At 42.8% G+C, this 17,086-nt stretch overlaps 1 protein-coding gene across 1 annotated transcript in view; it reads left to right on the forward strand.

Annotated features, from left to right (window-relative positions):
• Window positions 1-3,091: 3,091 nt before the first annotated feature.
• Window positions 3,092-17,086, forward strand: part of LOC105924908 (adenylate cyclase type 9) — a 74,466-nt gene continuing 60,471 nt past the window's right edge. The window contains exon 1 of the mRNA XM_012860685.3: window positions 3,092-6,526. Coding sequence (XP_012716139.2) covers window positions 4,708-6,526 — 1,819 coding nt within the window. The 5' untranslated portion in view covers window positions 3,092-4,707. The remainder of the gene's footprint in view (window positions 6,527-17,086) is intronic.

The following is a 17,086-nucleotide window of genomic DNA, read 5'->3' on the forward strand; positions in this document are numbered from 1 at the left end:
ATTACCACCTCAGCACACAATCAAGTCCTATAGAGTCTTGCTGATCATTTGGGTTTCAGATGACGTGCATTGCAATGTGGCCTGCAATTGATCCAGAGCCCATAGTATAAACCTAGACTCCTTTAAGTAAAGTAAAGCATATTTATTAAGCACCTTGTACAGACAAAGTAATCACAAAGCGCTGCAGAGAAAACCAATAAAACAACAATTCAAATAAAATAATTAAAATAAGACAAAATCCCAATAAAAGCACATTGAAAAAATAAACGTTCATCAAAAGGCCTGTTTATAAAAGAAAGTTTTGAGATGTCCAAATGGTGGTGGCGGTGTAATGCTGTGGGGATGCTTTTCTTCTGCAGGGACAGGTAAATTGGTCAGATTTAACGTGATGACCAGTGAAGCTTATTCTAAAAGAAAACCTGAATAATTACATTCAGTATCAGCCCTCAAGGACCAGTGTCCTGCATGTTTCAGATGTTGAACACCGCTGCTGTCATAACAACTCCAGATCTAAATCCAACTGAGAATGTGTAGTGAGTCTTGAAAACTGAGGCAAAATCCAGGGTCTATGTTTGCAAAGCTGCAGGACTCGCAACTGTAATTGCTGGGGGGAAAGGTGCTTATACAGAGTTGTGAGTCGGGGGGCTGATTGCAAATGTATAGCTGACTTTTTAGATGGATGTAGAAGAGGCATAGATGTACTGTAGGATTCAGTAAACCGGAGCACAGCTAACTGTAAAGCACTCTAAAGAGTACCAATGCCTTAGGATACAGAGAACAGCTCAAGGAAAGATGAAGATGAGGACTAATCTCAGTGTTCAACTGTTGAGTACAAAATTACACAAACCGATGATTGTGTCAAATTTCTGATATACAGTACTCAAGCTCGATTGAATTCCAGATTCAATCGAGCTCGAGTAAGTTTTTTAATTTTCATTTTCTCAGACCTTTTTCCCATTTTGCTCAGTTTAGCTCGAAGGAACATTTGCTGTGTGATGATAGCGAGTTATTTCACGGTTCTTTCTCTGCCCAAATCGCAACGCTGTTCGCAACACACTGATTGAGACGTGCGACAAATCCCTTCGATGATCTCCTGAGGGACACACTTCTGTTCAGATTCAGAATCCCAGAAAATAAACTGGACTGTGAAGGCACAAAATGCGCAGGCCTCCTGCTCAAAGAACATCTAATGCCCATACTTGTGCAGCTTCTCGTGTTTTCTTGGCCTGCCTCCGATTCTGCTGTCTACTTTGATTATTCACCTTGGTAAATCCATTTAGGTGTTGTTTCTCTTATGGCTTTCTATCTAATTATGTATTTTTCACTTAGCTGTCATGCTACTCCAGATCCTGGCATCTTTATTTGGGGGACTGAAATCATCCCAAAGCTTTTGTTTTTCCCTCAGGTGCATGCATTTAGTCAACCCCTCCCCTCTCAGCACTCAGCTCCTCTTTTTTTCCCTGCCTGTGTGGACGCCAATAAAACACAACAAACAGGACCATCAAGCCGATGGGGGTTAGCAAGACCGGAAGTTAGACCTTTTCACAATAAACCTGTTTAACGTGCATAATGAAGGTTTTTATTTTATTTTAGGTCGGGTACTTGTTGTGTACCCAACACGGACCACCAACTTCTGCTGATTGTTCAAAGCATGAAAAATGAATTAAAAATAAAACAAATAACATTTAATGACAAATAGCAGCAGCAATCAGTTATTGGAACTAGCTATAGGTCATGAGAAACTGCGGCAGCCTATAGAAATAACTGGTTTTGATCCGGTCTAAGATCATTACATAATTATTAATAACCATTAGGTAATATGTCAGTTGTCAGAACTGGTGTTTTGCAAGCATGACAACATATTAAATGCTCTGATCGTTCTGAATGTACTTTGCCACCGTAGAGCCATATGGAGTAGCTGATAACTGTGAAATAAAAAGGTCTGAAATTGATTAGTAAAAAAATATATATATATATATGACGTACAATTATATTCACCACTCTGCTACATCTAAATAAAATCTAGTACAACCTGTAGCAAGTAGTCCAGAGTTAATTTGCATGGGCGACTGTGGCTTGAAGGGTTGAGTAGTCTTCTAGGCGAAGGTTGTGAGTTCAAGTCCAGCTTCCCCTTGTCACATGTGGGCAAGGCAATTAACCCCAAGTTGCTTGCCTACCAGTCTTTGTATCGGTGTACAAATGTTGATTGGCTCTAGTGTACAGTGCTTTGAGTGGTCAGTATGACTGGAAAAGCTCTATAAAGGTTCAGTCCATTTACCATAAGGCTGGGTGCAGCAGGAACTGGAGACAGTACAGTCTGTTCTCACCAGACAGATAACTTACTAAAGGGAAGTTCCCCACCACTGTCTGGTTAAATGTCTTTCTCACTCCTTGTAAAAGAAACGGTGCTGGTTCTGTGAGTCTGAGCAGCGTTCTGACTTGTGATGGAAATAGTAGTGCATGCATTTTTACACAATAAAGTGTTGCATTCAGAATTAATCTAAATAGCGATGAGTGTCCAATCTCAGTATAAATCCAGTCATTCTGTGAATGGCTGGTAGACATCTGAGACCATGCAGGACATTTAAAGTGTTTTAGGTTGTAAAACAAGCTTTGAGCATCCCACCGAGCTATGTTATATTCACGCTTTTTATCCAATCTGACAGGGTTTGAAAGAAATTTCAGGAAAGCTTTTAGCTTTCCAAAAATGATCTGCACCTGCAGTTGCAGCAAAACGTGGGTTTATAAGTGGTGATTCATGAGGGCTGAATAAAAAGCCATGACATTTACAAAACCATGCATAAATTTCCTCTCATATTAAATATATTATGGAGTTCTTTGATTGTCATTCTCAAAGGAATCTAAAAAATCACCACCACCGAACAGAAATGTTAACGTTCTTAATCAAAAGAGTTAAAAAATACTGATTAAAATGTTTTGTAAAATGAAATAATCGGAAATGAGGTACTCGTGTGCACAGATGGCCGACTTATTGTTAAGGGTAAAAGCGGAAGTGGTTTTTGTGTCCTCCTGAGGTAAATTCTCTCTCTCTCTCTCTCTCTCTCTTTCTCTCTCTCTCGCGTGTGTGCGCGCGCGCCATAGCTCCGCGCGACCGCGGCTGTCAGCGCTGTGAAGATGGTGGCGGCTGTTGCCCCTGTGATCTGCCCGCCGCACAGTCGCCTCAGCTGCTCCATCATGTCAAATGCGGCCAGATAAAACCCGGAGAGGAGATCTTCCCGTCGCTATGTGGACTCTACAGAGGGATTCAATGGGGGGAAAAAAGAGCTCCGGTATCATTTTTTTTTTTTTTTTGTTTAGTTTTGGGTTAAAGTGGAATTTTTTAAGCTGTATGGAGAAAGGAAGAAAAACCACCGTCCCCGCTGCATGATCCAGTCAGATTCAATTAAAGTGGTTGGATCAAGGCGGGGCTCTTGCTTTTTAACCTGTGGGGCTGAGGTGTGGGAGGGGGACGTGGAGCGTGGAGCAGGAGGTGAGGAGGGGGGCTTTTTAATTAGCTCGACTCGGTCTCTGCGGGCTTCTCATTCCTGCGATCGCATAGGGTGACCCAGCTTTTGCAGGCAAACTTCAGACAAAAGGAAACAGTGCTTCAGTTCATCTTCCTCCTCGCGGCTTTGCCAGGTGGACTCCCTGCGGTCCGGACGTTTGGACTATATATATATGTGGAGATTTTTGTTCTTCTTCTGACACGGTGGACTGGTGACATGGTGGGAAATGTGCCGAAGCAGCGACGTTGAGCTAAAAAGTGCTCCGCGGATGTCCTCAAGCGGCGTGTTTGGGCAGGAGTCCCCCACGGACACGCTTTTGCAATAAAGCCCAGCGTTCCCATTGGGTGTTTTCCCGCACGCGCGTGGACCTCTCTTGCGAAGAACGGCTTGCGCAGGATCCCCCACCACCCACACCTTGTGAGTTTTATAGACGGAGCAGCGGTGGAGACACCGGAGCGGGGAGTCAGGAAAACACGGGGCTCCGTGTGTGAGAATATTTGGGATTAGGCCCTGCAGCAAAAAAAAAAATATATAAAAAAATAAGCATGTGGCATAAAAAAGGTGTTTCTCTGCGCTCAAGCCGCCTCAGACGTGGGAAAAACGGCCCCTTTATTTAACAACACTACGAAAATCTGCGGCTGTGAGTTACTGTGCATGAAGTTTTGCCCGGTCTTGTAAACTGCTGCGGTGCAGGAAGTATTAACTTCAGGGAGGGAGTGTGGGGGTTAAGACTGAATGTGGACCTGGCATTAAAACTACTCACTATGTTGACAAAAGCAAGTTCTGAGGGGGGAAAAAACTCAAAACGTGATTTCATAGCGTTCTAAACCAATTTCCCCTCTCCCAAGCTTTACCTTTTGGGATAGATTTACGTTTTTTTTTTTTTTTTGTGTAACATTTTCCGATGACTGGAGCAAGCTGTGGGCTGCCCGGACTGGAACGGAGCAGGCATCGAGGGAACCTTGCAGTCTCAAGTGCGTCTAAACAGACGGGGAATGTAGAGGAATGCGGGGACTGACGTCAAGAGGGGGGCAATGATGAACTGCTCAGAAACTTTGAATGGTCTGGTATTGCTTCAGCCAGAGCCCTGAAATCGTCTACATGCTTTGCCTTACTTGTGTTGATAGTTCTCATGATTAACTGTGCCTTCCAATAGTGTTAGTTTTTTTTTTTTTTTTGGACGTAGAGCAATAAGAGCGACATGATGGCATCTCCCCAGCATCAGAAACTGCTGCCGCACAACACAGAGGTGAGCTGCGACTCCAGCGGCGATGGAGGCGTCGCGGTGCGAATCGGCAGCGGCGGCGGCAAACACAGGCACGGCGGAGGGCCTCTGGGCTCGATCGGCGGGGGCCTAATCGGGGGCACCAAGCACTGCAAGTACAGCATCTCGTCCAGCTGCAGCTCGGGGGAGTCCGGCCTGAGGAGAACCGTGGCGAAGAGTTTCCGCGCGCACAAGGGGACGCCCCAGCTGTTCGAGAGGTCGGCGGGTCACTTCTGGGACCCGAAGTTCGACTCCTCCATCCTGGAGGAGGCCTGCAGGGAGCGGTGCTTCCCTCAGACCCGCCGGCGCTTCCGCTACGTGCTCTTTTATCTGGCGGCCGCCGGTCTCCTCTGGGGGTTGTATTTCGCCGCCCATCCGTCCCGCTGTGACGCGGCGGTTTTCCTCCCCCCCGCCGTTTCCTTCCTCGTCTTCTGCCTTCTTCTCTTCCTGCTGACGTTCACCAGGCTTTACTCTCGCTGCTACAACCAGGCGTCCCTGCTGCTTATCTTGGCAACCTTCGTATTGACCCTGGCCCCTCAGATCCAGACGTTAGGATTCAGGGACCTGGACGACAGGTCACCTGAGTTTGACACGGAGGGAATCGGTGGCGTAGAGTCCGCACACAATATATCCAATGACAAGTCAGTTGGGGGCATTGATGAGTTCCCTTGCCTTTCTCCTGTGGGCACTTTCTCCCTCTGCATCGAGGTTCTCCTGTTGCTGTACAGTGTTCTGCATGTTCGTCTTTACGCGTCTCTCATGCTCGGGTTGCTCTACTCCGTCTTGTTTGAGACCTTGGGCTGTTTGCTGCCGACCCAGACGGGAGAGAGCCGGAGCTGGGCCTTTTCCCCGGAGCTGGAGATGTTCAGTTGGCTGGGTCCGGCCAAAGCTCTGCTTCACCTCTGCGCCCACGCCATCGGCATCCACCTGTTCGTCATGTCCGAGGTGCGCTCGCGCAGCACCTTCCTCAAAGTCGGACAGGCCATCATGCACGGGAAAGACCTGGAGGTGGAGAAGGCCCTGAAGGAGAGGATGATCCACTCGGTCATGCCGCGCATCGTGGCGGACGACCTGATGAAGCAAGGCGACGAGGAGATCGGCGACAACTGCGGCAAGCGTTACTCCACCGGCGGCGCGGCGGCGGCCATATCCAGCCCGAAGAACAACAAGCGCAAGAAGACGTCAATCCCCAGAGGGCAGATCATCTTCAGACCCTTCAACATGAAACGAATGGAGCCCGTCAGCATCCTCTTCGCCGACATCGTGGGCTTCACCAAAATGTCCGCCAACAAATCGGCCCATGCCCTCGTCGGGCTTCTCAACGACTTGTTCGGACGCTTCGACAGACTCTGCGAGATCACCGGCTGCGAGAAGATCAGCACTCTGGGGGACTGTTACTACTGCGTGGCCGGCTGTCCGGAACCGAGACCGGACCACGCCTACTGCTGCGTGGAGATGGGCCTGGGCATGATCCAGGCCATCGAGCAGTTCTGCCAGGAGAAGAGGGAGATGGTGAACATGAGGGTGGGCGTCCACACCGGCACCATACTGTGTGGGATCCTGGGGATGAAGCGCTTCAAGTTCGACGTCTGGTCGAACGACGTCAACCTGGCCAACCTGATGGAGCAGCTGGGCGTGGCCGGGAAGGTCCACCTCTCGCAAGCCACCTTCGACTTCCTGGACGACCGGTACCAGTACGAGGACGGGCAGGTCAACGAGAAGATAGGACAGAGTGTGGTGGCTGATCAACTCAAAGGTTAGTTGTTGTTGTTTTTTTTTCACTGAATTGGCTGTCACTGTTTTTTTAGCAGGAACAAAACTAGATTACCAAAAGAATAAGCTTAATAGCTGCTGTTGCAGTGTTGTAGTACTGGAGTCCGAGACTCGAACTTGAGTCCGAGTCATTAGCTAAATTTAGAGACTCGTGACTTGACTTGGACTTGAGCTCTGATTCAATTCAATTCAATTCAATTTTATTTATATAGCGCCAAATCATGAAACATGTCATCTCAAGGCACTTTACAAAGTCAAGTTCAATCATATTATACAGATTGGGTCAGATTATACAGATTGGTCAAAAATGTCCTATATAAGGAAACCAGTTGATTGCATCAAAGTCCCGACAAGCAGCATTCACTCCTGGGGAAGCGTAGAGCCACAGGAAGAGTCATCTGCATTGTACATGGCTTTGGTGCAATCCCTCATACTGAGCAAGCATGAAGCGACAGTGGGAAGAAAAACCACCCATTAACGGGAAGGAAAAACCTCCGGCAGAACCGGGCTCAGTATGAACGGTCATCTGCCTCGACCGACTGGGGGTTAGAGAAGACAGAACAGAGACACAACAAGAGAAACAAAAAAGCACAGAAGCACACATTGATCTAGTAATCTGTTCTACATTAGATGGTAATAGCGGGTGAGCCGTCTTCTCTGGATGATGTCACAGTTAACAGAACGCCAGACCAGGTGTACCTACTATGAAGAAAAAGAGAGAGAGCAAAAAGTTAAAAGCTGAAATGACGATGATGATGACTCGAACTTGGACTCGGACTCCTACATTCAAATCATTCTGACTTGGAAATTGAGAAAAAGACTCCAATTTTTTTTATATCATTAGGCTATAATTTTAATATGTCATTAGAATATTATTTGGTGTATGATTTTAATATCTAAATTATTAGTGCAATGTGGTGGAGTGTGGATTTTTTTTTTTTAGTTTAAAAACATGTAGGCTATGCTTACTTTAGTGTGGAACTTGGACACAACTTGATCAATAAGGACTCAACTTGGATCAATAGTGACTCGACTCGGACTCGACTCAGATTTTTTTTAATGACTTGGACTTGACTCGGACTGGACACTGGAGACTCAAACCTGGACTCGGACTTGAGGCATAGTGACTTGACTACAACACTGTGCTGTTGTCATATTGAAGCGGTGACGGCGGGAAATTAGCATTTTCCAATGCTCTAGCAAGGTTAGGCATCACGTTTTTGTTCCTATGTGCTGATCTGCCGGCGAGGGTTTGAGTTTATCTGCTCCTTCTGTGATGTTTAGACTATGTGCCTGTATCGCATTCAGACGCCATCTTTCCCTCCCTCCCTCTCAGCTCACTCTTTGTTCTCTCGCTCAATTACGTTCTCTTTCAGACGTCCTCGGAGCGTCCCGTTCTTTTAACCTCTCCGTGACCCTGAAGGATCGCTTTTGAAGCTACTCCTTTTCCTAACGGAGATTTTTTTTCTCCCCGCAGTCTCATCCTTACCGTCTACCTTTTTTTTTTGTCCTTTCTTCCACCTCCAAGCTCCTTGACTGCAGGCTTTTTTTATTATTTTATACATCTATGCAAATCACCTTAGTGTTACTAAATGGGGGGGCTTAATGGCTCTTTTCATCCTTTTAGAGCTCGGTGATCCATTATCGCTTAATCGCGAGGGAAGTGACGGCGTCTGACGGAAGGTGTTTCAGATGGTCTTCATTAGCCCCCTTTTTTTTTTTTAAATTGGTGTCCGTGATCGTTTTCGTTTCACTGCTGTGACTACATTTTCTGTAGGAATTACAAGGAACCTGCAATTCACACATATTAGCAATTCGCGCGTGCACATTAACGATTCGGGACTCATAAATTATCAATTTACCTAACTAACCACTTGAATCTTTGCAGACGGTATGCATTACCCTTGGAGTCATTTTAATTTCATGGGAAGGAACCCGACTGAGTGAACTGGATATTGTTTTCTAGAGAGCAGCAGTGATTTATGAATGTGTTCTCTTTCTCTCTACCCCCCCCCCCCCCCTCCAACTCTCAGATTAGTCACTTTCACCCTTGATCTAGCTCCTTTTTTTTTTTTTTCCTTTTAAGGATTAATGTGTTACCTGTAGTATATTCACCCCCTCCTCCTCCTCCTCCTCGCCTGTCTCTTCCTTTTTATTCCTGACTTCTTCTTCTTGTGCCTTCATCATTTATTTAGCTTCCGTCTGAAGATTTATTCACTCCCTGTAGGTTTTCCGTGCCAGTGAGAAAACTGGCCGTCAGGACGCGGTTGTTCGCCAGTGCTGTAAAAATCCCCGCGCTGTCTGGCTCGGTCTGTGTAAAATCGCTCGGGGTACCGTCGCAGCGTCCCAGCTGGCCTGTGGTCCTTGTAGCCTACCTCTGCAAAACAGTTGTGTCAGAGATAGGGATCTCTGCGTAGCTGCCTCTACATGTTAGGCCTTATTCTTGATGTCCTTGTTTTTTTTAGTGTGTTATGTCACTGACTTCAGTTACTCCAGACTAAAAGAACGTTTATGTTTTTTTTTTTTTTTTTTCCCATGCGCGTTGTAAAAAGGTTAACCAGATTTTGGTAAATTTGAAGGTTACAGCTGCGTCCTGTTACCCTATCAGCTCTGACCTGAGGCCTGTCGTTCAGGAAGTGATGGTATTGTGTTTTTATTTATAGAGTGCAGGTGGTACGAAAGCTAGCTCAGCAAAATAGAAACTGTTAAAAATGTAATTGACGATTCCGTGTTGTAAAATAGTTTTACGTGGCTGATGATTCACGAAAGCCTTCTGAGGATCAAATCTCATGTTTTTTGTTGTTATTTTTAGGTATTATTACATCTGTTTTAAACCGGGCAAAATGAAACAGGCTCATGTTTCTTGTTGCCCGTCTCAGAGTTTATTTATGCTGAAAATGGTTGTGGAGTCCAGCAAACTGAAAAGATAACCATTGGGTAAGAAAATTTGCGAACTAACTTTTAAAGATCCCATTAAACGGATCATTGCTGCATTTTCTTCATGCAACAATCATATTAAAAGTTTTATTAGCCTAAAACAGAGTGTTGTTTTTAATGTATTTTGATTACTTTGAGTGTAGGCATGGGCTAGTTCATGTTTTTACCAAAGTTTGAAAAGTTTTATTTCACAACATTAAAATAACATTCCAGTTTCTCTTTCTAATGAGATACTAGAGAAAGTTTCGGAACGAGTAGAAATGTAACTATTTAACTGGAGTGATGCAGTACCTCTCCTCCCCTACCTGTTGCTGAGCACTCCTGGTCAGCTGGCTGAAAGAAGTTTACTACAGTATTTTTCCCCGTTGGTTAGCGGAAAGCTGTTTGGTAATATTTCTGGTCGCAAAAACAAAAACACTGACGTTATTAACTCGATGCTGGTTTAAAACTGCAGTTGGCAAGCTATTCATTGGACGTCTGTTAAGCAGGCGACAGCGGGCTGGATTCTTTTAGCAAATATGTATGATTAACAAGCTAATAACAGCTTATTCTGCTGGTCTTAGTTGGAACTGATACTAAATTACTAGCAGATCTAATGGGTTTGTGGTCTGCTTTTGTTTCAAGTCCATATATCTCAATCCAAATAATAACTAAATGGGAGAGTTAACATTATTACAACAGTAATATGGCATTATTCTAGCTTCAGATGGATGTATTTGTTTTAGGTTAATAGCAACGAGGTCATGCTATACGTGAACCTTACTGTAAAATGACCCTCTTGTAAAACCTATAGAAATTGTCTACATACTCATTGTGAGTATTTCTCTCATCTGAAGTGTATTTTTTGTGTAATTGATGTGTGTGTGTGTGTGTGTTTCTCTCTGGAAAAGTCAGCTATGTTTACTTCAATTTCCTTTGGAAACTGCCCGTCTGTTTTTTCCCTTTGTGCTAAATGCAGAGTAATGGCTCCTGGTTAATGTTACCCCCTGGAGGAAATGTCAGATTAACTGTATTATGCTACAGATAAGAGTCAACATTGTTCTCTTTTTTTTCTTTTTCTTTCAAGCAACCGTTGTTTCTGGTCTGTTGGCTGATTGTGCGTCATGATATAAGATTCTCACCATCAGGGTAATTTTGGCTTTATTCCATGAAAACTTTACAAATCAGTATCTATAATGACCGGTTTAGAAAGTTTAGATGGATATGACGTTAAATCCAGCATGACTAGCTTCAGACAATCCTGGCAAGTTTTTTTTCTTTTCTCTCTCTCTCTCTCTGTGGAGGCGTATAGCCTTTCCAGTTGTCAAATCATGCCACAACCTTTTCCACACATGGCAGCTGCTGCTGTCTTACAAAAAAAAAAAAAGGGAGACTTCTTGCTTGGCTTCACCCTGCAGACACTGTGTCTGTTTTGAAAACTGTCAAAGCCCTTTGGTTCAGATGCAAAACTAGTCCAGGTTGAGCTGTTTCTTCTGTGCCCATTTAGTCCTCTGTTCCAAGACGTTTCAACACATTTCTGTGCTGTTCTGGGAGTTGTGCTGTTTGGGATGAATGTTGCGGAGCGTCCAGGCTGTTGCTTGAAGTTGGGAGGAATTAATTAAACCAGAAGAAGGCTCACTCTGCTTTGAGGATCTTCAGAAGGCTTTGATTCATTGGAACTTGTGACGGCTCATTTGCATAATTATTGGGCAGAATCTTCAGTAACCATGCAGTCTCATAGTATGCGATCTTTTCCTTCAGCCCAGTAAAGCTTGCCGGACAGCTGTTTCACCTCCTCTCACACCCCTCTCTTCTATTTTTGGCCTGAGGGGGTATTTCTAATTAAGGAAGACCGGATAATCTCATTGGCTAAAGTGATTAATGTTAGTAATTCTCCCCACGCTATAACCCAGTGTTATTCTGACCCCCGAACGCAGCGGACGGCCGCCCAGCCAAACATTTTTTATCACTGGAAATGATATTGATTGCCTATAATGAGACTGTCATGACTCTGCTTATTTATGACGAGGCAACAAGGGAGTAAAGCAGGAGAAAGCGTTTCGTGTCCGAAATCAAAGAACAGAAGCCACGGCAGAGGGTGATAAATGCTGTAGAAGACGGTTTTCGTATAGGACGCTAAGTTTTTCTCCCTTCTAAACCTTCTGGACAAGGCCTGATAAATGGTGACACCGGTTGCAAATAATGCAAACAATGCGTTAGGTGACGCAAGTCGTGCCCTCTGTTTTATTGTAATAACCTCTGGTTATTCAAGAAAACTGGGAGATTCACATGCAGATGCTCGCTTTCACACATCCACTGAATGCTGTCCCACTATGGGCTGTGCTGTCAGTTTGCAAATGTTACAATACATGCTGGAAGCTCGCTGCGACGGCTGTTACATTCGACCTTGATCGCTGCAAATGAGGCCAGTTAAGCTATGGCGAAGTATTTTATTCCTTATGTAGCCGCGACCTATTCTGTCAGGCTGATGGTTTGTAGAAAAGGCTGCTGGGTGAAAGGAATTGAGCCTGGATTCCCGTGTAACCATTTTCCTCCCCCAACTTGAGCTTTGTTCAAAAATGCTCTTAGCGGATCAGTTTTAAAAGGTTTGCTGTGTCGTTTCATGTTAATAGGAGAAAAGGGTTTTCCTACCAATGTGGTTCCTGTGCTTAATGAGATGGTTCCTAATTGTTTTTTGAAAGATTTTCAAGTGATGCTTGGTAAACCTTTCTGTAATGGTTCTGCAGAAACATGTCAGTCATGATGAGCGGTAGTGTTGCACCGATACCAGTATCGGACGGGGTCCCGATCCAGCACTAAAATGGGGGTGTCGGTATCGGCGAGTACCAACAAATAGGGCACCGATACCATTTTGATGTTTGGATGTCACTTGAACGCAGCCCTCTCTCTCCCGACTAGTATTATACATGTTATATAAGTTCATTAAAGTTGCACTATTTTGGCATTTGAGAGCCAAAACTCAGGGTTTAAAAGAGATTATTCAATTATTAATGTAATCTTACTGTCTTACTGTTGCACTACTATTATACATGTTATAATTTTACCAATGTTGCACTATTTTGGCCTTTGAGAGCCAAACGTTTATTCAGCTATTGTCACCCATTCCAGGTAGGCAATAAAAAGTTCTACTACCCTAAGTAGTATGCAGTTCTTCATACACACACGCACATCAATTTCAAACAGATGGTATCGGTATCGGCCAATACTGCACAGCCAGGTATCGGTATCGGGGCCAAAAAATGGCATCGGCGCAACACTAATGAGCGGTGGTGGTTCTTTCATCAGTGACACCCCGGGCGAGCCCCCTCTTTCTGCTAGCCAATTAAAAGGTAACAAATGACATCCTGGGGTGGAATAAATACAGCGAATTCCCGCTAAAGCCACATAAGCTAGTCTTCCTATACTCAACAGCAAGCAAGGGACAACTACTGAACCCTTTGGTGTTCTACTGCACCGTGACAATAAAGTTTGTCTAAGTCTAAGACTGCATAAGCATAAAAGCAATGGGGAACTTGTTCAGGCTACAGCCGACTGAAAACGTCTATGTTCATTTTTTATTTGGTGCCCCCTTTCTAATATTGTCCTGGCCAGCTGCCCACATAGCTCAAATAAAAAAACCTGGATTGTTGGTGAGTTTGTAGAAGAAACACCTTCAGTCATTTTATACCCTCTAGAAACTCTGTTTGCTTCTTATTAAGGAAAGCATATTTTATACTGTTTCCTTGCAGGAAGAAGGTTTGGTGTTTGAATCTTGGCGGGGTGTTTTCTGAGTGGAGTTTGCTGGTTTTCTCTTTGACTCCAGTGTTAATTTTGTATTTAAGTATTTTAATTAACCTTTTAATAATAGCATTTGGACTCATTTTAATAATCTGTTATTTCAGTTTTAACAAACTAAATATTACAACTTGGGTACAAATTTAGTCAACTAAATATGTTGTAGAGAAATGCTTTTTAGGGGATTTTGCATATTCAAGAGAAAAACATTTTGTCATATATTTATTGGATGGAGTTGTATTTAGCCATACACAGCTAAACTTTTATTGATTGAGAATGACTTTAGTTGGATTTGTATTCCATAAAGTTTAAAAAAAATCCTAAGATGTTGTTTACAAAATGCACACAACACTCTTTATTAAATCTAGGTTAGCATCTACCATCAGTTCAAATTCTAAACTTATCATTTAGCAATGTTGAGTTTGCACTTTTCTTATTAGGCTTGTCTGACCTGAAGAAAAAATGTAAATGAAAAACGTTACATTGTTTGGAATTAAGCCTTTTCCCCAAATTTCATCTGTTATTCCCATCTCCAATTCCCTTTTCAAAGCTAACTCTACACTGCCCGTATTTACTTGACTAAGTTCTTGTAATACATGATAGATAAATGAGATTGCATTGTTTTCAGTTATTCAGTCTCTTGAGACACTGCATCTAGTGTATCCGGTGTCACGGTTTCAAAATTGTCACAATGGGTTCTTACGAAATTTATGAATTGTAGGTATTTAAAGAAGTCTGGGCTAATCAGTCCGTATCTCTGGAACGATCCAAACACATCCCGGATGTTTAAGTCCCCCACACAATGCAAGTCCAATTCTTTCCATTGGTCAAAGGGCCCCATCCATAGTTAAAGGAGTAAATGGTGGATATGCAGACAGTGCTAATGTGAAGCACAGCTCTGAATTTAAAATCTTTTGTTTCTAGAACTGAATAATATCACTGTATAATAACCTTGGGTAAAAAAACACCCCAGTTTCTGAAGAGCTCAGTGCAGGAAAAGTGCTGTACCTTTCTTTTAAACAGGCCAAACTGCAAGTGCCAATTTAACAACTTTGCAGACCGCTCTAGTGACTTTTTTTATTCAAAAGTGACAAGCAATGGATCTAGTGGTTTTTTTTATGTTGTTTGAGACTTTGGCAACAAGTAAAAGCACCAATTGTTCTGAGTTTACTGTCTCTTCGGCGAACCATCAGCTGTGAGCCTCTCCCGCTTTGAGAGCTCTGACAGTCAGTCAGCGTTGCCGTGCTGCGGCAGCAAACTCAGCTTGAAGTCTGTTTCCCATTGAAAATGAGTCATGATGAGAAAAGCTTTCACCAGTTTACAAAGTGGGATGTAAATATATTATAAATCTTTAACGGGTAATGGTATTTTTTTTTCTTTGAAACTGCTGCACTTAAATGGATCCCTCCCTGTAACAACGCCTCTCATTTATTCAGCTCATGCACTGTGGGTGCCACTATCTTCTAGTTAAAATTGATAATATACATTTTTTTAATAAATATATTTTGTATTCTCATAAACATATTATCTAATACTTGAAATTATTTTAGAGTTCCTTTTTTGTTTTGAGCATATTTAGTGTTTTGAATAATTTTGTCTTGTCAATGTAGATATTTCTCACTCGGACAACAATTTTTTTTGCAAGATTTAGTGTTTTAGCCTTTTTTATATATAAAGTTATTTATATAATGTTTTTATTGCTCTATTTCTATAAAAATCTATTTTATACTTTTACATTGTTTGATTTTGTTCCAAATATTTTTTTAAATAAACCAGTCAGTGATCATGATTTATTTATTTATTTATTTATTTAAAATTTTTTACCCTTTTGTTTGATTAAAGAAGTATCTTAAAGGTACCGATAAATCAATAAGGACTATCGCTAAGAGTAGTAGTATCGATAAATCCTTAACGATGCCCATCCCTATGTAAGAATGCTACGATGGGAAAATTTTGGTTTTGAAACTAACTTTCTGAAAGCTGAGTATACCTTTTATACTATCGGGGAGGGGGGGTCACTCTTGAATGTCTCACATTATCAAAGAAAAGTATAATATGAAACAAATGCAACCTGAGTAAATAAAAAAAATCCAGCTTTGCAGTAATTAGATTTTTTTTATCCAAATAGAAGCCATCTAAATCAACCTGATCACATTTCTTTAGATTGTGGCGTGATCTGTTGCTTTTTGGGATATTATAGTTATCTGGCAGGTTCTATTTAACCTCTACATAACTTTTATTTAGCCATGCAACTAGCACTGAAGTGATTTTCATGGCAAAGTCATTAGAAGAGCTCTTAAAGTCAGAGGTGATATCCTTCCAATGCCAACTGTACTCAAAGAAGCCGTGGCCAAAAAAAAATGATCGTAACATTAGTCTTTGACTTCTTTTGGCAGAGACGGGTTTTTGGTCCAATAGATGTTTGAACTAAGGTGCAGTGTTTTCATCTGCCAGGACCTTGGCAGTAAGCTCCTGGGTAAAATAAGGCTATATAAATTTAAGCTCCTGCATCTGGCTACTCCCAGGACACCATTTACTGTTTTTTTTTGCCCGTGCTCTGCCTACATATTGCTGCCCTTGACAAAGGTTAAACAGTTTGGCTTTATTGCCTCAATATACAGTATACTCTGCTGTCCTTTCTCTATGGTGTCAATCAAATTCCTAAATATGCAGGGTCCTGAAAACCACATGAGTGTACACACACATTCCTCTTGTAGACAGACGGGAGGCGTTGATGAACTGCACTAAGCGGAGAGGCTTGTTGGTTAGAGAAGTAGACATGGAGACAAAGTGTGGCGGCGATGTGGCGGCAGCTGTGATGGCGTTTTGTAAAATGAATGAGCGTTAAGTAGATTCACTCATACTTGTGTTCCCTCAAGTCTCAGAGCAGGATGCGACTCCACAGATCTACACAGAGGCAGTCGGGGAAGGGAGAGATGCTGCCAGGCTCTAAGCTGTGATATTACATTTGCAGTGACCGAGCCCCAGGTACAACATCTTGGTTCTGCATGGTGGATTACAGCTTTACCCAGAAAGTAATGTCATCCCACCGCACTGCGCCATGTTACACGGTACTGTGCGTTATACTTCAGCAAGGCATGAAACTGTGGCTGACAGAAATTCAGGAGCATTTATCCGAACAAGGGTGCAGGGCATCACGAATCACTGTGGCGTTCTGCAATCAAAGGGGCCAGTGTGGGAAGGTTACTAAAAGGCCAGGATGTAGGGAAGAGCTGAAGTTTCATTCCTGGGATCATAAGGATTATCTGCTGTGTCACACACGAACTTGACTGGGTTATTAAACCTGGATGCGTTAAGACAAATTGCTTCGCAGGTGTAATGTTTGCTGCTTCAGACCTGTGAGCAACAGAGGACTCGTACTGAGCGGGTGTAATGATTGTCTGACCAAAGATTAGATGATTAGGAATACTAAAAACATTAAGATGCAGATATGCTCTACATGACTTACTGAGGCTTCTCCTAAACTTATACTGTTAGACTGAGAATGTACAATTTTTTTCCCCATGCACCAGTCCAGATATTCTTGACCGATACCAGTTTTTGCTTTTCTTTAGGTTCCCATGTTTTTTTTTTAGTGAGGACCATAACACATCAAAAGTTTTTAGTCTTACAAAAAACAAAGGAATTACAAGACTATCCTGGTTTGTGTCAAAGGGCATAGGACATCCCTAACTTTTATGTCATTTTTACTAAACAAAAACTGTCATTAAAGTACATGCTGTTGCTGATGTTGAGTCCAGAGTTCTGGTTGTATTTATTGAACCGGATAAAGAGCAATTTTTTTCCAGCATTTTTTTTCCTCTCAATCACT

The sequence above is a fragment of the Fundulus heteroclitus genome, chromosome 16 (assembly GCF_011125445.2).
Source record: "Fundulus heteroclitus isolate FHET01 chromosome 16, MU-UCD_Fhet_4.1, whole genome shotgun sequence".
Lineage (NCBI taxonomy): Eukaryota > Metazoa > Chordata > Actinopteri > Cyprinodontiformes > Fundulidae > Fundulus > Fundulus heteroclitus.